At 43.2% G+C, this 24,470-nt stretch overlaps 1 protein-coding gene across 2 annotated transcripts in view; it reads right to left on the reverse strand.

Moving 5' to 3' along the window:
• Positions 1-24,470, reverse strand: part of ATXN7 (ataxin 7) — an 87,245-nt gene that overhangs the window by 11,088 nt on the left and 51,687 nt on the right. For both annotated transcript variants that reach the window (XM_021695038.2, XM_021695037.2), the window contains exons 4-7: positions 7,545-7,797; positions 5,226-5,485; positions 4,466-4,548; positions 278-543 (exon numbers count right to left, since the gene is read on the reverse strand). In XM_021695038.2, coding sequence (XP_021550713.2) covers positions 278-543; positions 4,466-4,548; positions 5,226-5,485; positions 7,545-7,797 — 862 coding nt within the window. The remainder of the gene's footprint in view (positions 1-277; positions 544-4,465; positions 4,549-5,225; positions 5,486-7,544; positions 7,798-24,470) is intronic.

The raw sequence follows: 24,470 nt of genomic DNA on the forward strand, positions 1-24,470 counted from the left end.
TGGGGTTAAGAGACCCCTGAAGCTGAGCAGGGGTGGAGATGATCATTCTCGCTTCATTCTGCTGCTTGCATTTGGCCAAGAAGAGCCCTGGTTGAAACTTACTGATGAACTCAACAATTTTTTTTCCTTAAATTAAAACCCAATCAGAGAAATCTCTCATCTTCTTAGAGTGAGCCTGATGCACACTCCTCGACATCATGACTACACTGGGGTTTTGTAGCGTCTGCAAGTCTGTTCTCTGAAGGAGGGAGAGAGAGCGCTGGAGGATTTGGCTTACCTTGGAAGACTGGGGGTGTGAGGTTTAGGTTTACTAGCTACGAAAGGCTTTGATTCAGAAGGAATCACTCCGTGAGAGTTTTGGTGTGGCTCCTGTGAAGGTCTAGGAGGGGCGGGCTGCGGGTCCCTGAGAGGCTGCGTTGGTTGCTGAGAGTCCGGATGGCGAATCGATTCCTTTTCCCTGGTTTTGTTTTTGTGCTCGGCTAATAACACATCAAATCGTTTTCTTCTACCCTGGACAGCCCTCCGCTGAGTTAAGGAATGTGTCTACAGACCAAAAAAATACAAAAACTGAGGAATCTCATCAATAACTGTTTCTCTGTCATATATCCAAAAACACCATTCCCAATTTAAAACAAACAAAACAAAACAAAACAATCTGGACCATTAGCATAGTTAAAGGCTGCTCACCATTTGATAAGCTAAAAATCATAGGAGTGTGACCTTTTTTCTTTTGCTAGAATAGAATCCAGGCTCCAAATATATGAGAATGTGGTGCTGTTACTTCTACCAGGAGAAAGGAGGAATGTTAGCTGTGCCACCTGGTATGTAAGTTAATGGCAAACAGTAGAAACAAACAGGTGTTAGGGACTCATGCTTCGTGCCATTTTAACAGCTTATTTATCGGGGCTCTTACCAACTCAAGCAGAAAAATCCCTCTTTGGGCTATTTAGATTTTAAATATTAAAAGGGATAAAACGCTTATGCCATAAAAATGTACCAGAGGGGTGCCTGACGGGCTCAGTCAGTAGAGCGTGAGACTCTTGATCTTGGGGTCGTGAGTTCAAGCCCCACACTGGGCGTAGAGCTTACTTTAAAAAAATGTATCAGGGACTCCTTTCTCAGTAACAGCCAGAGAATAAAAATTAGACAAGTGTTTCTCTCTATTCCCGTGAAAATGCCAAGTCAGGAGAGAGAGTGGCTCAAAACATCCTGGAGGTGGGGAGTGCTTTGGCGGAGGAAGCCTGGACAGAAGCAAAGACTACAAGGCCGAGAGGAGTGAGGTGTGAACCGGGGGAGATGAAGCAGAGTCAATCCCTATAAACAGACACTCACTATGCAAATCAAGAAAACGGGACCGACCGCATTTCTGGATCTTAAGACAACATCTCATTTCAGAATTAGGCAATGGGCACACTGAGAAAAAGAAGGTCAATCCCGAGGTATATCTTATAAAAAATGTCTATACTCCAAATGCATTTGATAATTCCTCTTTTTGTTTTTGTTTGTTTTTTAAGGCTCACTCGGGGCTAATACTATTCCTAGAAGAAGATAAAGTCAAATTAACTGACTATTCCCTACTGCTGGGGTCTTAGTCTGTAAAAAATATAAGGAGACAGTGGCCACAAATCACATACTGCAAATACAAGTTAATTCATCTACAGATTTCCTCCACTCTTTTATGTTACAAAAGTAATGCAAATGTACTTTCTCTGTGTTTATGGCCTTACACATTATACAAATGTGTTATTGCTCTAGAAGTTTAGAGGCTTGATTTGAAGAATAACCAGATTTCCACAGAGTTCCCTCACCATCAGAACTCTTCAGGGCTACCCAAGTATCACAGGACAAAGACTGGGTATGTAACTAGGCTCCTGCCCCCCCCCAACCCCCCCGCCCCACTCCTTTGGTACCAAGTACCTCCTCCTGCTTCTGCTCCTCAGCCTCCTGGCGGCCCTTTCAGACCCGAACGTATGTCTATTCCGCCCCATCACTGAATATTTACACAGGCTGCTTCCTTGGTTTCTCCCACCCCTTTTTGCCCAGTTAAATCCTGTGGATTTCAGCCCAGTATTCCTATGGCAAAGGAGACGTGAGACTTCCCTGGCTCAATCCCCTACTGAAGGCTGCCATAACATAGGCTTCCTTCCTGTTTATTACTCATCAGTGGTAACTTCACACATGTACGAATGATTATGAAGGTAACCTCCCTCTCGTTCACGAGACCGTAAGCCCCTCAAGGCTAGGGGCTGTGCCTTGATTCTGTTAAAGCCTGTATCTACTGAGACCCAGAATGGGGCCTGTGCTCAAATATGTGCAATCAACTTTCCACAATGACTGATGGGGCAAGGAAACCAGAGCCAAATTTCGTCTGCGTGGAGGACAGAGAGGACATGAAACAGGACATCAGACAGCCAAGGAAGTGAGGGGACCGAGAGGGTGGCAGGCAGACAAAGGGGATGAGCGACAGACTGGGCAGCAGCAGGTCCCCAGACCCTGAAGAGGAAGGACTACGTTCTCGGCCTGAGGCAGGACAGACCTGGGCGGGAAGGTGGGAGATGCTCAGCGGGGAGGCCCTCAAGCATGGGCAGCCCTCCACAGCTTAAGAGATGCAGGCCAAAATGGAGGCAGGGAGCGGGAGAAGCAGCGGCAAACAGAACACAGGAGGAGAGGAAGGGCCACCTGTGAAAGGACAGGCCTGCCACCTCTCTGCTGACCTGGGACACGCCAGGGCTACAGATGCAAACTAACATGAAGGCAGGCCCCGCACCGTGCTACGCAGACGACACCCTTCACAGAACACACGGAGAGCACACACGACTTGAAAAGGAACACGGGACGACAATGCAGGACCCGTATGAGGTCTGTTCACTGTCAATAAAGGCTCAGAGAGAAGGCTAGTCAATCCTACACATTATGAATTGATAAAGCTTTTGGTCCACTGGCATGCCCCGGAGATGATTAAAGGCAAGCCTTTTGGATAAAGCAAGCATTCTTCATCGACCACAGGCACCCTAATACTGAGAGATCCAGGGTCCCGAGAGCCAGGGAGGCGGCAAGAGAGCCGAGAGCAGGCGGCAGGCTGAGTGGGACCAGGCCGTGGCACCCGGCCGAGGCTTGTGCTTGCAAACTCCCAACGGGGCAGCTGCAGCGGGCCACGGTTCTCCAGAGCTCGAAGGGCTACCTTCCAACAACACACGGTGCTCTGTGTTCAACTAATGTTATATAAAATAAAAGCAGTTTGGCCGGAGAAAGGAGATTTTAGCCTAGGGAATTCAAGGGTCAGGGGCTTGGGGTGAAGATATGTGCGAACCCCTGAGGCAGAATGCAAAATTCAGAATATATATGTGTATACAGGTATTTTTCCTTGGGGAAAATGATCTGTGATTTTTTTTTTTTAAGTTAGATATTTAAAGGAGCTATTGGCCAACGCCTTTCCTTAAAAGCTTCAAAACCACTGTTGTAGGATAAAATCTACATGCTAAAATTAAATTAGAAATTTAAACTGAAATAAGAACCACTTAAAACAACATTTCCACTTTCTGAAGATTTTAACATTCCTCCACTGTTAGGGGGTGGAGTAGGGCCCGAAGTCCTTTATTCAAACATAATCTTTGGCAAAATTTAAAATAATAGACCAAAAATTTTATTAAATTTTTAGAACACTCATTTTTGTAATTCTTACCCCCTTCTCCAAACAAGTGTTTTTACAAAATTACTTTAAAGCAATGATTCTCAATAGTTTTTGAACCCTTCTGAAGGGTAGCTGGGGACATTCTCCGGAGAAAGGCACATAAGCACATTTGCTCATTTATGCAGGGGGTCCACTGAAGCCACTCCACAGCAACTCCAACTGTACAGCAAATACACCACCTTCTTATTAGCATACCGGCATTTTAAGGGAAAACTCAGGACAGAAAGGAGGATTATAATATTTTCTTCACTTAGTAAGATTGTATATTATCTAGTATTTTCTTAGAACTGGAAAAATGAGTCTATCTGAAAATCAGAGGATTTTAAAGTGGCTCTTTAAGAACCACATACTACACAAGCATTTTAAAGAATATTCACACATAGGCAAAGGAAATTTCTGGACTTGTTTTAAGTCCATACAATTTAAACCACAGTAAAGGGTAGCCTCTCACATTAAATTTCTCTGCAGAAATACTAACAGTCTTTGAAAATAACAGACTGATTAGGAAAGAACACTATTCCCCTGGGTATGACACTGGAAGCTCACTGGGGGCAAAATGCCTCTTACGATTGCAGCTTATCACAGAAGATATCACATTTTCTGAACTGCAGGCATTCTTCATCCAAGCCCAGCCATCCCCTCGTTTACAATCCCCTCAGAACAATGCACAGATCAGATCCCCTCAAGGTTCAAGTGACTTGAGGGGCCATGCCACGGACCCCAGCTCCTTGTGCTTACCAGAGAGTTTCCAGTCCCGTCCAGGAGGCCACCTACCTTGCATGTCAAAGACCGGGTGCAGGGCTTCTTGGTGTCGAGGTCGATGACCCCGCAGTGGATGTCAGGGTCAAACTCTCTTTCTGTCAAAAGCACACAGACATTACCATGGGCTCACCAAACATTCCTTCATTTTGAAAACAAAAGGAGCAATCTCAAAACAGACAAATTATAACTTGAATAAAATCTACGACATCATCAATAAGTATAAACTCTACAACACGTGAGCCCTGCAAAGCAGCGGACACCACAAAGAGAGCGGGGGACTATCGCCATCACTTGACAGGAAAGAGAGTGTGCAAGTCAGCACTACCACACCACTCCATTCACAAAGACACCCCGAGAAAGCTAGTTTTACAGCACCTACAGACCCATGTACTTTTAAAAGCAAGAGTGAAGAGAACAGACATTGTACTTAAGGAACTTCCTCATAAAGCTGAAGCTGACCAGTCTTTTTTTTTTTTTTTTTAATATTTTATTTATTTATTTGACAGAAAGAGAGTGAGAGAAGGAACACAAGCAGGGGGAGTGGGAGAGGGAGAAGCAGGCTTCCCGCTGAGCAGGGAGCCTGACATGGGGCTCGATCCCAGGACCCTGGGATCATGATCTGAGCTGAAGGCAGATGCTTAATGACTGAGCCACCCAGGCGCCCGAAGCTGACCAGTCTTAAAGAGAGGACTGACAGATAGCAGCCCATCTGCTCCCTCATGAATGCCCAATTAATATACAGAGAACATTAAGACAAAAAATGTGAAGTTACCTGATAATCTCTTATTTAAAAATTTCCTGTTATTGGAATTATCTTCAGACTTCTTTTCCAGAGTGGATGGTGCAGGAAGCCCTTTGCCATTCAGAATCTGTCCAGGTGAAGGCAAGGTTGGCTTTGGTATTGAGGAGCAGTTAAGGCCAGGCTTGACTGAGGAACTCACAGTAGCAGGACAGGTGGGCCCCACCGCAGATTTCAGTAGTGTGCCATCCATCTTCGGATGAATCTTTTCCACTTTGACAGAGGGCGTCATGCTGTCAGAGGGGGAGCAGAACATCAGCCCCTGAGGGCCCCATAGCCCCAAGGAAGTGGGGAACTAGAGGGCAGAGGGCAGAGCCTCCATTTACCCATGCACTGCACAGAGCTAGGGCCCCAAAGGAAACTTATGAAAATGTGTTGGGACTACCCAGAAAACTCAGGAAGATTCATGATGATTCAGTCTCTAAGCCCTCCTGGTGAAGCAAAAAGCTCCAGTGGACCGTCAGATTTACCTGGTCTTTCATCATCCAGGACAATCTTACACATGAGGCTATGGGAGACCTACACCTGATACCCAACTCAATTCCTGCAAGAAGCAGAACATAAAAAGGTCTAAAGGGACCAAAGACTACCTGCAAAACCTTTAGAGAATATCTTGAGAACTATCATTTTTAAGAAAGCATTCATCAAAATTAAGTAAAGTGAGTGAACAGAGGAAAGAATAATTAGAATTAGAGAATATGTCCAAGAAACGTCTCTGTGGACATGCAAGAATTCAAATGAGCCTAACCGTATCTCCGAGAAGAGGCTTTTTGCCCCTGTCAATGAAGGAGACGATGTTTAATTAGTTGTGTGATGTGTCACTGAAGTGCTAATTCTCCAGTCTCTGAGTTTCTATAATAAGAGCGCAGAAGTCAAGTGTCTGGCACACAGCTGGTGAGCCCCGAACACCTGGGCCACTAATAAAGAACTGCGTTTTCTGGGAATCTTACGTTATCATTCGGGTAGCAAATGTTGGTACAAAGCTAACAGTCGGCCTGGTCCGCCTCTAAAGCCCAGCTCTGTCCAAATAAAGAAGATGTGGATTGATGAGGTTTTGTAAACTTTGTTCAGTGAAGTCAGTGCTCCAGCAGCTGCTAAGCTGGCAAGTGACTTATGCACAGCACTGGCATTTTCTTTGGCTTTCAGACAGGTCCAGGAACGGAAGCCAAGCTTGCCGTACTTGTACTCCTGACAGATGAGCAGAGGCTGGGGGCTCAGCAACCAGGACAAACAGCACCGAACAGCTGTACCTGGAAGAGCCCGACAGCAGCAGAGGCGCTGCAAGAAGCCATGGCCTCTCCCAGCTGGCAAGGTCCTCGAGCAGTAGCAGGTGTGAGACGCTGCCCTGAGATTAACCAGGTTATCAGACCTTGGGACGGAGATGCAGGGCGTACCCTCCAAAAGGGAGGCAGGCCAGGGAAAAGCCACCCACCACCAGGGCCGAGGGCTGCCATGATAGGTTTCTGTGGAGCACTTGGGCTGCTCCCTCACATGACCACAAGGAGCCTGGCAGCCTCCAGACCCACTGTACAAACGTGCCAAAGCCTTGCCTGACAGTGGGAACTTCTTCCAGTCTTCCCCTGTCACTACTGTGATGGGAACCCAAGACTGTGGGGGAGGAAGCATTGTTTCCCTCTTGCTCTGCAGGCTCCAGAAAATCCTGGCACAGCATCTAGGAATCACCTCACCTTTTTATTCCCACTGTTATCAACGGCAGCAGCAGAAGCACCAGTGTCCATTCATTTACTGTCTCCTGTGGGCCAGACACTAGGCCAGGTGCTTGACGCTACCATGTTAATTCTACTCCTCCCAGGAACTCTGCACCGTGGCTGTTATTCTCACAGACAGAGAGAAACGGTGCCTCGCTCAAAGCCCTGCAGTTAGGAAGTGACAGAAGGGGCGTGTGAACCCAGGCCTGTCTGACGGGAGTGCTCCTTGGCTAACGCTCCTCGACCTTATTATGTTTCCTTCTCCTTATCTGCAAAACGGGGATAACAACAAGACCTGCTTCATAGGATTGTTGTGATAATCAAATGACAGGACACAAAGAGAGCCAAGTTTCCATAGCTGGCCCACAATAAAGTATCAGTATTATTAACCTTACTATTACTATTCTGTAAAGCCTCCCCAATAGGATAGGGAGACAAAAAGAAACAACATCTATTTGCCTCCCCCCCCCCCACCAGCAGCCTCTCTCCCCCATTATCCACAGCACTCTCAGATGCCACTGGGGTGCACAGCTCCACTTGCAGCAGGGAAGCTTTGAGAACGCTCTTGGATGGCCATACTCACATTCTACCATGGGGGACTCTACTTTGCTGAATGGGATGCATTGGCCTGGTGTTCCCCCTGAGCTGGAATTTCTCTTTGGGTGATTTCAGCAACTTGGAACTAAATGAGGATGCGCTTAGGACACCTCCACCGGAAGAGCGGCTGCTTCCACTCCCGCTGCCTCCTTTGCTTTTGGACAGAGAAGGGAAGAAGGAAAATACTGAAGTGGGAGGAATGGCCGAAGAAGGCTTGCTGGACGAGCTATGTCTTCTTTCTGAAAAGGAAAACAGGAAGAAAAAAAAAAAAAAAAGACATGGTTTCAGGCAAGTCTCCAATGGAATCCTGGAAGAGTCCCCTGAAATCAACACATTTAGGTTCAAATATGCGTCACTAAGTGAAAATATATTTAACTCAGCAGCTTTCAGAATGGCTTATCTAGGCCCCACAGACTTATTTAGGATTCTAGGAACTGGTCCTTCTGCTTCGGAAACATCTCAGCATAAAGCGGTTTATCATACATAGATAGCCATTAGGAAATTAAACAGCCATTCTAAACCTGAGAATATTTGGTTTTGCAGGCTAGAAATGAACCTCACTCCAACTTGCAGTTGGAGAGGCAAATTATTCATTCATCTCCAGAGCTGTACTAATTGACACTGCATGGATTTCTTTCTTCCTTGCTAGCATAGTATCTTTCCAATTGCAAAATGTTAAGAAACAAGTTGTACCTTTTTTTTTTTTTTTGTCACTACCCACCAGCATATGACACCAAATAAGAATGTTTCTAGGGTTATCTTATCCTTCTTTAAGAATCTGTTCTGCAATTTTCCAGTGAATCACTTCCCTCCCTTTTTTTTTTTTTTTTAATAATCTCACTCAACTACAGATGGCATAGCTCTGGTTCACACCACTAAGATGCCAAAGGCGCAAGACAAAAATACCACAAATAGCTATGCCTGTTTTTTAAACCAGGAAGTAATTCATGGTTAAATACAGACTACACAGGGTTTAACTGAAAATAAGTCTACCCACCGGAGAATCAGGTTTTCTTGGCATAAGGCAATCCATACTAAATAAATTGAGAGCTGTTGAAGAATGCTACTATCTGAAACAAGTAAATTATTTAGTAACTTTATCTACTTAAGTACCTTATGATGGTAGCTTAGTGAGTGTCCTCAATTAAACTTGCAATTTAAAATGACACATGGCTTAACTCTACGTTTTAAAATACATGGGATCCAATATTTACTTATCACAATACAGAAGCTATATATTTTAAAAATTAAGCAAACTAGAATCAATGATTATAAGCATCACACAAATGGTTTATTTCTAAAGGTCATTTATACCAGTCCTGAGGCTCTCTGGGAAGCTGAGATGACTTATTCCCAGGAGGCCATTAGTTCAATGATACTTTATGCAGTACTTAAGAACCTATTTTACAGACAAAATTCCAGTTGCCCAACTGGACCACACAAGGGCCACAACCAAGTTAGGATGGCTAAACTGATAGTGATTTTTAAGTGCCTGTTGATTTTTTTTTTTCCCCTCTAATGAAAGTTGTGTGTATGGGAGGGAAAATTAAAATAACTTAAGTTTAATAATTTTCCAAATTCGGCACCCGAGAGGTGTCGTTCCCCCCCCCCCCTCTAATTTAGTTTCTCTCTCCTCTGTGATCCCCAAACACTGTTTGAAGATCCTTCCAAGCACCAGCACTTGTCAGCCAGAACTGTAAAAATCGGTTTCCGGTTCTGCCTCCTCCCTTGGATGGTGAAGCTTCCTGTCTGGGTCATCTCTGCCCCTCTGAGGCATGGCACAGAGCAGACCTTCAATTAACATTTGCAACTATTGGTACAGCTTTTCTTGTGAGGAGGAGGAGTGACTGTCAAATGGCCTTAGACCAATGGTTTTCAACCCTGGCCACACACTGATGTAACATAATGGGCTTAAAAAATACTGAGTCCCAGCCTCAGAGATTCTGATTTAACTGGTTTGGGATGTGGTCTGGGCATCCAGACTTTTATAAGCGCCCCTGTGTGATTCCACCGTGCAGTCAAGGTTGAGAGCCTTCCTCATACTAGGCTAATGCTCCAGAACCATTAGACATGGCTGAGTTAAGTTAACATCTGTAGAGCACTGAGAACACGGCCTGGGCCATGGCTCTCTGTATCGGGGTCTAATAAGTAAAGCTCACTGCTACTACCTGTTCTCAACCAGTGCTTTCCAGACTTCCATCAACTGCAAACTATTTTCATCATTCTTAACAAAGCCACATAAAATGCTCTTTTTTGCTCAACATTTTTATTTAAATGATCAACTCTACTGTTCCATCCTTCTCCTCAGCCAAGATTAACTGGTCTCTCTCAGGGGGGCATCACTGGTGTTTCAGACAGAACAATTCTTGTACAGGATTTCAGGATGATTAGAGGTCTTGCCCCCTATCCCTTAATCACCAGCAGTGTCCCTCTGCCAGGGGCAACCTGAAACTACCTTCCAGTCCATTTTTACATCACCCAATGTGAAGCACAGTACCACCCTCAATTGAGAGCTATTTCTCCAAACAACAGTATCTACAAAATAGGTTTTGATAAGCTTGTTATATACATTTTCTGACATATGTTAAAATAAATATCAAAATATTCCTCCAAGTTCATCCACAGCAATCTTGTACACTTCCGGTAGAAGCGTACTAAAGGGATAATACCATGTTTCTGCTAGGAAGAGGGAGAAAAACCCCAACTACAACTTTACTTTAACAAAGTACACTCTTTTTACTATTCTCTGGGGATCAGAATTCCCAAGCAAGTGTCTTAGAGTAAATGTGATGCATTTTCTCTTGATCATCAAATGATGTAAATAAAATTCTCAATCTAATTCAATACAGTTTTGGCTGTAAAGCTTGTTTTGAGAAAGTAAATTTATTTTAAAGTCACTGATACACTAAGGAACGAATTGAGCATAATGAAATATTGCACTTGCTTTTGCAAGATTTCATCTGCAAAGAGCACTACGTCAATGCAGAAAATTACACCTGGCTAAACCGAGCCACGTGGGCATACACAAAACACACCCCTCCCCCCAAACACCCACCATCCACCCCAGGCCACCATGGATGTGAGGAGCCGTACCCATGCACAACCGGTGCTACAACTTTCCCTCAATCTCAGATAACCTCTGTCCACTACTTCACAAGGGCTCATAAGCCGCAGCCCTTCCAACACCTACTTCCGGAAGCAAATGTCAGGTCGTTTTCTTCTATTTACCTACTCTTAACCATTTAATCCATGTAAAACTGTCCTACCATTTTTGTTAGGTTCCTATCTTTTTTGTATCACTAATAAAGTTTTGAGTGTTGTGCCCATAATCCCATTTTCCCAATGAGTCTCATGTAGATTGTATTACACGATTCTGCACAACACAGTAATTTCTTAGGAATGCATGCTGTGTGACAGCAGAACTGACTGTAACTTCAAGCTTGTCCTTTAAATTCTCTACTCCCATCATAGTCCATTGCTGCCATTTTCTTCAGCTAACACTTCTTTTCTAGTCTATTAACTCTTGATATGGGATTTTGCACTAGAAAAATCAAGCATCAAAGCTTCCTAACATTAGAAGTCAGCTGATATATCAATAACATTTCAAAAAAATTGTATTTTCTACTTCAATAATAAAAGCTATTTAGAAACCAAGAATGGCAGTCTATCATGTGAATTTCCTTCATTCACTAAAACTTGAAACAGACTCGTGTGATGTGTGTGTGGGTACGCGTGTAACAGATTCTGGCTGAAAAGTGCCAGCTCAAATCCTTGTCATGCTGCTGAATTAAGCTGTTCCTTCACCTCATGGTCTGGTAACATATTCTCTGGAAAGGGCGGTATCTGGCTTACCCTCTGCGAGAAAGCAAAGAGGAAAAAACAAATTTAATTACAGCTGAGTTGGACTCTCCTCATCCTTTCACTGTGGGCCTTTATTTTTCATAAGATTTTAAACTGGGCTTCCAGCTTAAAAAAAAAAAAAAAAAAGTGTTCTTAGATCAAAAGAGAAATGGGCAAGTTATGGGTAGGGTTAGGGACCTTATATTAAGTGGGCAAACTGGTGGCCAGATGCTAAGCTTAACTGCAGTGTGGTTTGGTAAGGAGTCCAAGTTGAGTTTTCAAAGCACTCCTCTCTCCAGGGTCTGGCACCAGCTCAGAGAAATCACACTCTGTTGTCCCTGAATGAGGAAGGCACTTTGAATGGCTCCAGCAAGAGGGAGAGATAATCAGGCAGACCAACAGATAGACAAATATAGATACAGGGAAACACAGAGCAGAGACCCAGACCAACCGACAGGCATGGGTGAGTGGAGGCCAGGGGCAGGGGGAGAAGCGGCGGCAGTGGTATTGGGGGTTTGGGCTAAACAGGGCAGACAGACAGATGTGGAGAAAGAGGTACAGGTAAAGAGGGAGGGGGGGAAGGAGAGAGAAAGAGACCATGTGCCAGCATACAAGAGATAGATGCATTGGGCTTTTTCCCCTTGTGGCTTGAACGTGTGCTACCACTGAAGGCAATGGTAGGATATTGGGAAGGGTAAGGTAGAGGACAGCTCTCTTTAAGCCTTCCAAAATGGAAAGCAACCAAGTATACTGAGCTTGCAATCTGGGATTCATGCAGAGGTTTAAAAATATATGTATGTACGTGTTGACACCCAGGTACAAACCAAATAGAAGTTCAAAGCAAATCATTAGATATTTTTAAGTCATAAATAAATACTGTTTTGAAAATAACTAAAAATAATTTATATGCACAAGTGTCAAAGTTAGGACACAAACCTAAAAGGCTGTCAAAGCAAATTGTAACTTCAAACCATTCATGCTGGGGAAAAAAAAAAAAAGTCTACAAGGATGTATGTCAAATTTTAAGCAGTTTTCCCTGGGATTAGTGTCTATTTTTTGAAAAATTTTGTATATTGTTTTATTTTTCTACAATAACTATGGTTTACTTGATTATACTTTAAAAAAACAGGGCATTTCCTATGGTGCACTAGCCTCAGTCTCACACATGCCAGACTACAGCAAGGCATATTACCGTTTATGAGCAAGGAGTCAATTGGTCCCATTCTCAGTGGTCATCACGTAAGAGCAGGCAACAGCACCTAAGAGCTACTAGGACCACTTCACAAACTTATTTTTGCTCAGGGCTCTTTTATTAATGTTTTATAACTCAAACAACTGACTGATTAGAAGTCTCACCTTCAGCAACATCAACAATAGTAGCCACTGTTTACTGGGCAGAAACCACGTGGCAGGCACCATGCTGCGTAATTTACAGAGGTTATCTCATTCAGTCCCGACCATCTTTGTACAAAGCAGATACTGTTATGATCCCCACTTCCAGATAAGGAAGCCAAGGCTTTAAAGGACTCAATGATAGTTGCCCAACATCACCCAACTAGTTAAGAGGCATAGTTGGGATACAATCCCAGGCAGGTTGACTCTAGCACCCAGGCTGGACCACACTATAATCCACCTGCTCTTATGTGGTGTTATTAGCAAGCCATAATATGTGGTCCAAAGGCAGGCAGAAGAGAGGGGTGACGGTGAGGGTTGGGACATAAAACAGTAGAAAACCCATCTTCCCAGGTGCTCAGCAAAAAGAGGCTAACTGCCAGAACAACAGGCTGCAGAGGCTAAACACACAAGGTCGAGACACAATTTTTGTGAACTCAGGATAAGGATCCAGAATCCGTTTAAGGGAAACCCAGGTTCTTGTGGATTTCATCTTTCCATTTTGCAAGTTGCTATCCTAAAGATTAGCTATGCATGTCAGCCAGTGTAGTTTTTTTTTTTTTTAAAGATTTTATTTATTTATTTGAGAGAGAGAGAATGAGAGACAGAGAGCACGAGAGGGAAGAGGGCAGAGGGAGAAGCAGACCCCCTGCTGAGCAGGGACCCCCCCCCCCCCCCCCCGATATGGGACTCGATCCCGGGACTCCAGGATCATGACCCGAGCCGAAGGCAGTCGCTTAACCAACTGAGCCACCCAGGCGCCCTGTAGCTTTATTCTTTTTTGCTCAGGAGAGTTTTAAGCCATCAGAGATGGTTTGAAGAGTAAATTTTGATAGAAAGTATCAGGCAGGGCGGTCTTTCTGGCTAAAAAGAAACATTTTACCAAGTTCCCAGATGAGCCTGTTTTACTAAGAACCATCAGGAGGGGCAGCAAATACCTATTCTATAGGATTAGGCTGCCCCCCCCCCACTCTGGACCAATACAATGCATGCTTCTTGTCACTCTCTGGTCTCTGGTAGGTCATGGTCGCCTTTCCAGCAGGGGCTCAGGGCTGTCAGGCACAGTCTTGATATGGGCTAAGTAACTAACCAGCCTGAATAGAATCCAAATAAAAATAAAGAATCCTTTTTTTATAGATTCCCTGAAAGGGCAAGAACTTTGGAATCAAGAGACAGATGGGTTCAAAGCCTTGCTCTGCCACTTACCAGATGGGTATCGCTGGACAGTAACCTGATTCCACCCACCTTGGCAGCCTCTTCATCTGTCATGCCTACCCTGCAGGGCTATTGGGGATTAAACGATGGAGAGTTGTAGACCCCACAGCGCAGGGACGATTATGGACCAGGCACCGGGAACTCAGCAGGCACCAAGACAAACGCCCCTGTTAATTCAGCTAATGCCAGTTACAGACTTCTGTGAGAAAGGTGTGCTGCTTATCGAAGGAGGCAGAAATCACTTACTAATAAACCTAATCCACTTATTTATCTTCTCCGGTGGGGGACAGGTGTAGGCTGCATATCTAGTGCATATGTCAGTCCAGGAAGAGACTAAGCTCTTCTCCTAAAAGCTCAGAGGAACAACTTTTAAAATTCATTTAAAAATGAGTAAATTTACACCAACCAAAAAGAACGCTCATTCAAGCTATTTTATCAATAAAAAGTTGGCTCATTTTTCTGACAGAAATGAGTCACTCAGGAAGAACTGCAGGTGAATGGAATGGAATAAAGTGAAGATCAAGTCTCAAATTCAGCTTTATAGATCCAAAGGTGGAAATTTTAGGCCAATTATTGAAGAAATGATTCCTAAAACTCACAAATTTTTCTCTAAATGAAACCGACACTTTTGGATAGATTTGGTCAGATAAGGTCACAAAGAGTGTGTATTCTGTACAGAAAGGCCTTATGAAAAATACCAATCCACACACTTCAAGGAATGTATGATTTCATGAGGTCTCTGACAGCCCCGTCCCACTAATACTCTACAACTGCTCCCTTTGAAAGCAAGGATTTTTTAATAATCAAGGTTGTAGGGGCGCCTGGGTGGTTCAGTCGGTTAAATGTCTGCCTTCGGCTCAGGTCATGATCCCAGGGTCCTGGGATCGAGCCCCGCATCGGGCTCCCTGCCCAGCGGGGAGCCTGCTTCTCCCTCTCTCTCTGCCTGATGCTCTGCCTACTTGTGTTCTCTCTCTCTGTCAAATAAATAAATAAAATCTTAAAAAAAAAAAATCAATGTAACATGGCTATAAAATGTTAAATGCACATGTATGGATCGTTTGGCCAGGCATAGCAAGTAATAACTGCATGTAACAAAAGGCTCAGTTTGGAAACTTAGGATCATTCATTAAGCAGGCCCTTCACAAAACTTATTAAATTGTTTATTTTAACATCCAGGTTGAAAAATAACGCTAATGTGCTTATTATCCAGCTCCCAATTAACCCAAACTATCATACTTCACTTTCAAGCTGCCAAACACGACTCGTGGAGGTGTCAATTGGCATCAGCCGTCTTTCTAAGAATGACCCTTAAAAAAAACATCCAAGATCAAGGAACTATAAATCAAGACTACATAAACATTTTTCAACTCTCAGAGCATCTTCCTTGCACATCTCCTTTGCTCCACATCAGGGTTTTCCCTAGACTTTTGACATTCAAAGCTGAATCCCATTCCGGATCTTGCGTCATTTCTATACATTATCTAGATTATTATCTTCTTACTATACTTTTCAAAATTCAGCAGCTGACTAGGCATATGTAATTTAGCATTCTCCTAAGCATTATCAGTGAAACCATGACTTTGTGTTTGACACAGTAGTTATCTATTTTGTTCCTAATAACTATTAAAAAAAAATACATGGCATCCTATCTAAATTCACAGTGTGGACATGAAATCACTGCATGTGAACATGAAGCATTTAATGATGTCTTCTCACTACTTTCACAGTCAACTTTTCCCTGTAAGTTTTCTTCTTCTTGTCTAAAGGCACGCTCATGTGTCTGACCAGCAAACACGGTCTTACCCCACTTTCTGTCCTTGCATATTCTCTTTAATTCTCAATCTGCTTTTTCTTTGATCCAACTTCTTTAGGATCCCCGGACACTCGATTAGACTACTCCAGAGAGAGCCTAGTGTAGTCCACAGCTAAAAAAACAGCCAATCCATAAGACTATCCCTGGAATATTCAAACCTCAGGTTGGGGAATCCAGAGCTGACCTCTGACAGGCAGGGCCTCAAAGGACAATTAGCCAAAACTGGAGCTGGGAGGCAGCCTCAGAAAAGCATGCTTAGGTGGGTTACAAACGGCACTGAAAAACAGGGAGGAAGAAAAAGTCTTTACCACAAAGCACTCAGCATCATTTCCACTAGAGAGATTTAATTGAAAAGGATGATTTCAACACTGGCTGCCCTAACAAATTAGTCTCCAACTGCGACTTCTGCCAAATGCATTTCTCCTCCCCCTAATGCAGAGGTGCTTTTAAATTAAAACATAAGGGGAAAGTGCAGAAAAGAGAGTCATTTACAGCACTTGGGCCACTTGAAACAACTTTTCACCAAAGGTCTATCATCAAATTATCAAGCTCTTCAAGTCAGTGCTTTATGACGGAAATAAAAGCCCCACTAAAGTATGCCGGGTCTCTTGGCATTTCCCCGTCTCTGGGCAGGGTGCGCACTTGCAGCATCCCCATTCACACTAGCTGCATGAAAGAGAACAGATCACAAAGGGCAGATTACAAGGGAGAACGACTCCGACTCCAGTGGGGGAAGGGGCAGGCGTGAATGGATTGTAAATAATGTTGCTAAGAAGGGAGCAGAAATATGGCAACTTCAAATAATCCTCTTGCCAGGAATTCCTCCCATGGGGAGGGACTGTTCTTTCTGTACTCTGCTTTCAAGTGTGTGAGAAATATGAAAAACCCAACTGACTATCTAGGGGTACTCCTCCCCTGCCATCTTAACTTGTAGCTCTCTGCAAACACTGTTACAATGACTTTTTTAAAAAGTCAAGTACTTTGTTAGAGGAGATGAAATGAAAGAGAAAAAGAGGAGGCACTGAATGGTTATCACAGGAGATCACCTTGGCTGTGAGTATAACATCATTTCTTCATAATCACTGTCCTAAGACAGCTTGTTTTAAGGGACAGTGAATGGTCTGAATGACCAGTTCATTTCCCGATGGGGGCCCTTCCTATGCTTCTGCGACTGTGTTCAAGGTGCAGACTCAGAGCTGAGGGTTATCATCATGATCTCGAACAGGCATGCACAGATGTTTTTAGTGAAAGTACCTTTGGGGAAAAGGCTGCTGCTGCCTTGAGCAAAATACAGCCACCAAACTCTAGTTCTGCTGCCACCGTTTCTGACTACAGGCTGGCGTGCCACAAATGACATGCTGGCTGACACTTCTATGCTGCTAACAGTCCTAAGGACCTCGCTCTGCCGTCCTCAGGAAGCACAGTGTTACCCAAAGGATGCTGGCAGAGTACAGCAAGCCATCACCCTACCTGAAACAAACATGATCTCACCGAGTGATGCACAGCATTTCCCCCAGATTCGCTCCTCTCTCCCTCTCTCTCTCTCTCTCTCTCTCTCTCTCTCTCTCTCGCAGTTATCAATGCCCTGAAAAATCTGCATTCCTCAGGTATCAACATGTGAGAAGAAAAAAGAGCCAAAACCAAAAATCGACCCGTCTCCGGCTACTTCTGGTTTAATCCTTCACTGGTTAGGGAACGAAGCATCCTACAGTTCGGTGACTTATCATTCCAAGTTTAGTGTTCCAATTTGTTATATACCAAGTGCAGTTCAATCATCAACATACTCAGTCCTTACCCAAGCTTCTCTGTAATCACATTTTGGGCCTATGTCCCAAATGAAAGATACAAGGCTATCATCAAAATGCAAAAAGGGAATTTAAAAAAAAAACAAAGTATGCCTTTCCCACTCCAATCCAAATTTTACACACACACACACACCCGTGCGCACATGCGTGTAGGAAGAGACTGAATTAAAGGAACCTGGTAAAATTTAAATTAGAGTTCTCTTTTTCATTGTTTTTGTGTTGTTTTTTTAAAATGAAAACTGCTATGCACGAATCCCCACAGGGAACACTGTCTTCCCAGGCCAAAAAGGAGTAGCAAGTCCAAGGTGCAATGGAATGACAGCACCATCTGCCACCAAGAGCTACACTGAGTCTAAGTCACATCCTTATTGCTATTCCCCACTAATTTTGTATCCTTTTAATTTCACTTTATTCTGAATGGGGGAGGGAAGCAAACAGTGAACACGGGAATGACAAAAACCTCAAACTCAGAACACAGCCCCAAAAGCCTTCATTAAGCACTCTGTTAATAGGAATGGGTGATTCATTACTTAACAATGCCAATGTGTTCAATGAATCTGTAGCACACATTTTTTCTTTTTTTTAAAAGAGAAATAGTATCTGCCCCACCTTCAGGCTGGAGCTATCACCTAATGAACATCAAAAGCAATGTTCAAAAACGAAACCACAAACAGCAAAACTAAAACTGCCTGACGAGAGAGAGTTTAAAAAAAAAAATAAATTTTAGGCAATTAATAGCAATTTGATTAAAGGTTTAAAATCTGTCTATATTTACAGCCCTTCAAACTGGTAGCTAAATTTCAACCTCAATTAAAATCATCCGGTCAAGCTCATTACTGCAGAAGCCATGAAATGTGACTCCAGGGACAAGTCAAGAACGCCACTGTCACCTCACGCCCTGCTCACCCACAGAAGCAGGAGACAGGGCAACTTTGGGAACAGACTCCCAACACAGCCAAACACAACCAGCTGAGCTGCACTGGCTACCCTTGATAACATAACCGAAAAAAATCATTCTTTCTGGCAGTCAGTATGTAATTAAATTTTTATACACTCACTTTAAGTTACTGAATGACTTTCCAGGGCTACTGTTTGTTTTTTGAAGTTGTTTCTCCTCTTGACACAGTGTTCTGCTTGAAACTTTGCTGTGGATTTGAAGTATCTGACAAAACAGCTTTCAAACACATTCTACAGGAAACACTATGAACTGCCTGTCACAAAACCTCACTTACCACAAGTGAGATAAAAAACAAACAGTTAAAGCATGTCACAGCGTTCCTCCATTTTTAGAGAGCGGCGTAACTAATGCTTTCCCTGTTTTGAGATACGGGAACTGTTTGGTGCAAACCTCAGCATTTTGTTGGAGTTAATAACAAACTAGACTCCTGTCTACGTTTGAACTTTGTCCAGACCACTCAAATGACATTTCAGAATGGCTCCTGTGAACGGCTTGCGGCAGCTAATCCCCCTTGTTGCGATTACCCACTCTGATCCACTAGCTCTGCAGAGCTCACTCCCTCCACGACTTGAGCACCGTACAGCTCAGGGCTTGCTGGCAGAGAAGGCCAAACGCCAGGAGGAAAGAGGCCTGCACGAGCTCTTCCATGTAACGAGAGCAAAGACCTAACCCACCTCCCGCAAGCTCATCCACAACTGGGCCCCGAGCCAAGCCCAGCCTCTGGAAACTGCCTCGGAAAACTTACCCAGTGCAGCTTTCAGCCCTCGCGCGGAGGAAGGGCTGTTCTGGAGAGGCTTCTTGTCACCTTCCATTCACATAATCTGGTTGTGCTTCACTGCACACTTGCTACTGCAAGCTTGCATCATGACTTGGGTCTGCCCACCAACTCCAAATATGCTCCATGTTTGGTCTTATGTAACATTTGCTACTACTGTAAAAAGCACTTGAATTACAAAGGTCCTGGCAGATCAACAGAAAACAAGGGGTGGAGTCTAATTTCATCTAATATGGTCATACAAGGCGTCCTGGCTGGTGTAAATTAATCCTTCTACTTGAGAGGCAACTTGCCAAAACTGGGGAAGATGGAACTTATGAATTTAACCTGCTAAACTGTGAATTTACTCACACCCTGATTTTTCTGAATACCTTGAAATGGATGCTGCTGCATCCAGGTATATTAGAAAACTTACATGATTCATTACACAGCCTACATTTTAAGCCTCCATAGACCTAGAAGTTTTAAAGTTAATGCATTTCTATAAAAATCAGCAGCCTCTCTCAACATTTTATGTCCCCACGATCTGTACTTAAAAATAATTAAAATTTGTCATACTGAAGCTTACTTTTCCTTCCTAAACCCAGTAACAAAAATCTTAACCAATTTTCTGTGCATTTTTGTAAAATGCATCTAATGTCAGAAGAATATATACCTGATCGTCCAGAGTTTGGTGTTCAATCATTACATGACTGACTAAAGCTGGGACCTTTTATACTTTTAATCCAAAAACTTCTCTCACTGATGGCTCTTTATAAAGTGTCTTCCTGGTCTGTTTCCCTATCTCAGCCTTATCATACTCCCCACAAAGCTACCCCCCACCCCCCATTTCTCAATCCCCAAATCTTACGGTCAAATAGACATGGAAAAAAATGGCCAACTGATCTGAGTTTTATGATGATAAAGGCTGCACACATAAATAGACTCGGATGCCTGATAGTTCAGAATGAACACTTTTAAATGTCAAAAGGAGGGGGGAAATTCCTCTACAGAATCCCATCACCCCATAGAGAATATTTGGCTAGAAGTCATGAATTACATGTGTGGAAAAGATTTGGCTTGGAAGGGGTGGGAAAGAGTCATGAGTCGTAGGAAATGGTTTCTACTAGACCAGACACAAATTCTAAATTTACTCTAAAACAAAAGAATAGTAGCCACACTGCTTTAATTTCATGGCAATCATTCAGATCCCACCCAAGGCAGCAATATTAAGATCCAGAGGGTTTTCTGAAACCTACTTTTTTTCCCCCCAGACTTCTTACAGTCACATTCAAACAATGCAAAACTATGGTCATCCCTAGAAGATGCCAGAACACCAGGTAAGGGGCGTCAGCAGGTCTCAGAAGCCCAGGATGAGAAAAATCTTCCAAAAGTTTAGCAAAAATAAGAAGTTTAGGTTAATTCACCAAAGGTCTTCTTAAGCTAGAAGAAAAAATTCCACTGCTATCCTACCTGATTGCAACAGGTCTTAGTATTGTTCACTGCACCCACCCACCCTCCCCAAGGGGCAGCTGAGGAGTCTCCTTGATGTCATCGGCCACAGGACAAAACTGAGATAAGACAGCCTTTCTCAGACTAAGCCTCAGTTCCACATCACTGCACCTGTCAGGCCAGACCCCAGAGTCCTTGCTGTTCTCCCAGCACAAATGCTTGACCTGACTTTCTAATGTTCCCTTTTGTAGATGGCGGTAGGGCAAAGGGGGAAAAAATCCTTACAAACCCCAGTCAATCCATGAGTTCTGAGAACCAAATCTTATCTCTAATTCTGATGAAAACTAGGGTGGATTTCCGCAAACACTCTTAATTGCTACAAATACACATCTATATTTAATTTCACAAACAGCTGACCCTTGAACAATGTGGGGGTTAGGGGAACTGACCCCCTACACCCTACAGTGGAAAAATCTGTCTACCTTTTGACTCCCCAAAAACTTAACTACGAAAAGCATCCTACTGATGAGAAGCATTACCGTTAACATAAAGCTAATTAACACATATTTTCTATGTGATACATATTACACACTGTAGTCTTAAAATGAGCAGGGAAAAGAAAATGTTATTAAGAAACTTATAAGGAAAAGAAAATACATTTACAGTACTGTATTGTATTTACTGAAAAAGCTCTGCGGATAAATGGATAAAATCTGCACAGCTCAAATCCATGTTTTTCAAGGGTCAATTGCATAAACAAGAGAGAAGCAATTCAAACTTATTTTTAAGATCTATAACCAAAAAGGGATGAATGACAGTGTAAGTCAGGAAAATATAATTTTGTACAATAAGAATATATACAAATACAAAAAAAATGGGCATAAAGCTTTAAATTTTTAAACACATACATTCTCCTCCCTGAATGCCCCGAGTAAAATGTTTAAGCAAATACTTAAATACCACTTTGTTCTGCTCAGACAGCATTCTTACTGTTTTCTACAAACCAGCTCCAGATATCCTATCCAAATGAAGTTTATTTTGATACTAAGTTTCCCAATGATGGCTCATATTTAAGTGTCTAGGTCTGGGGACATGGCCACATTTCATTTTTCCTATGAAAAAAAAATTCAAAGACTACAGACTAAAAAAAGACTGCAGACTAAAATACCATTTTAATACAATAACATCCATGCCTTACAGACCAAAAATTGCAGGTATCGGCTGTGTTGTGGATGGTGTGCATTCATCAGTTTTATTCTGGTGCACAAAGGGAGTCCTGAGCTGACAAAAATTCTTCGGTGAATGGGCCTGCTCCCAGCAAAGGAGCATACCAGCAGCCGCCAGGAAGGGCAGCGCCTCCAGGGCCTGGGCTGAGGGGGCAACCAGCCCGCTGCAGTCTCATCACTTCCAGTCGTGCGGCCTAGTCCAGGCCAAGAACCTTCTGTCCCTCAGGGTCTGCATCCTCTCCTGGGAAGTGCTAAGACCGCCTCCTCCCGCTGGGTTGCGGTGAGGAGTAAGGAGGTCATGCACATAATGCGGAGCCTGGCACCTCTTCAGTGCCCCATACAGGTTAGCTCTTATGAGTGGAATCAAGGAGAAGTTAGATGGTGGGCATCATTTCAAAGAAAGGGGGAAGAGGACAAAGAGGTGCCTACTGCCGAAATTAGTGACGTCCCCAGCAAATCTTGGGATTTCCTAAATCAAATCCCGGAGAGGCCGGCCGGTATCATTCGGCGTTCAGCAGGGCCCCCAACACGTTGCCGGCCGCGGGGGCGGGGAAGGCTGTGCTATGTCACTGGTGGTAGTCAGTGCTCTGGTTCACAGGAGCGCAAGTCTCCGCTGACTCCACTTCAGTGTCTCAGCAGGCCGGGCAAGTTATAATTGGCCTTAATTGGCACTTACAGGAGCTTTAACATTCCTCACCTGCTGCCAAGGAACACTTAAAGGGGGAGAAAGTATTTTCAAACTTGGAAATACCAAACGATTCATTCAGCTGCGGGCCTGGAATCCTGCTATCCAGAATCAGATTAGCTTCACCAAAGAATGTTGCTACGCTGTTACCCAGCGCTCATTAGGTACTCGCGCCAGATTAGGAGAGGTGGGAGATGAAGTAGAAACGGGGATAATTCACGTTGGGGGCTAATCATGAAGCAGCCTTCTTCGGGCTGGCATCATCTGATCTTTTGGTGGATGGCTCTTCAGGGCTCGGCCACACTTCATGTGTGTATCCCCTTTTCAACAGTTCTAGTTGTTCAAAGGCAGGCCAATAAAGTAAGTATAACCTCATGGCCTGATTTACAGAGGCTTTGTGTTAACCACAGTCTGACCTCAGTCCAGTCATTATTTGATACACAAAGTGAACACTGTTAAAAGGTGACCAATCACACCAAATGCAAGGGGGATAATGAGATCAGAAATAAAACTGACAACAGATTAAAATCATCGGTCCTGCAATTAAGTTCACCCAAAACTGTTATCTTCTAGGAGCCTATACATTTTGCAGAGAGGAATCCCAGCCTAGCAGACCTAGATTTCTCTCCTAAGGTAAATTCCAAGCAGGATGAATAGAAATTTCCCACAGATGCCAGGAAAATTGCCTATGATTGCTTAAATGAATATTTTTTTTAAATCATTGCTCATTTTGAAAGATCTCTTTGCCTCATATAATTCCATATTACTCAAATTCAGAAGATACGTGCTAACACTGGTAAAAAAAAGTTTGTGCTTGTTTCAGAGACTTGGTTCAAAGTCAAATTACAATCAATCGTGTGTGTGTGTGTGTGTGTATAAAACACTTTAAGATGCTTTAGCAAAAGAAACTGAATTTTAGAAAGATAAATAAAACACTTACTCCTGATGGTGATACTTTCATACATGCCTAGTAGATATAAAGTATTACAGCCTTTGTGGAAAACAATCTAGTAGCAGCTATTAACAATGCCTATCAATATCCTTTCTGACCCAGGATTCCCTTCCTGAGACTCTAATCCCACAGAAACAAAGCCACCAGTAGTTAAGGATGTTTGTAGCAGGAGGGCTACTGTAGCTTTGTTCATGGAGGCAAAAAGCAGGAAATAAGTGCGATGTCCACAGACAAGAGGACTTCGAGGAGAAAGCTACTGCCCAGCCACACCTTAGAACAGTAAGCAACCATTAAAAAGGGGGGATTAGCGTTATCCTGGCCTGTGAATGAATTCCCATGTGGTACTGCTGAGTAGAAAAGAAGCAAAAGTGTGCGTAATAGAATCCATTTTTCATAAAACTATGATCAAAAGTCCCTAACTAATAAAACATAGGATTATATGTGTTCATATAGATTTATTAGTATGAGAAAAAATATAGAAGTATGTAAACTAAGTTATGTACTACACTGTATCAAGTTACATAGATGGTGTACAGAAAGAGAAGACTTAACAGTTGGAGACAGCGAGTAGGGAGAAAGAGCCAATGAAATAAGAAAAAAGGAGGCTGAAGTGAAACAGTGTATTTGAGATTGTGTATATATATAAAAATATATGATGTTTATATATTTAATATATTCATGCATCATTCAAAAAATCCATAAAGAAACTAATTTAACAAATTTTTGTTCTTAAAAAATGCAATGTGAAAGGAGCCGAAGAAAAATTTAGACAGCATTACATTCTGGTATTACATCAAACAAGCATATCCTGATTAGGGCT

Source organism: Neomonachus schauinslandi, chromosome 1 (genome assembly GCF_002201575.2).
Source record: "Neomonachus schauinslandi chromosome 1, ASM220157v2, whole genome shotgun sequence".
In the NCBI taxonomy this organism is placed as follows: Eukaryota; Metazoa; Chordata; class Mammalia; order Carnivora; family Phocidae; genus Neomonachus; species Neomonachus schauinslandi.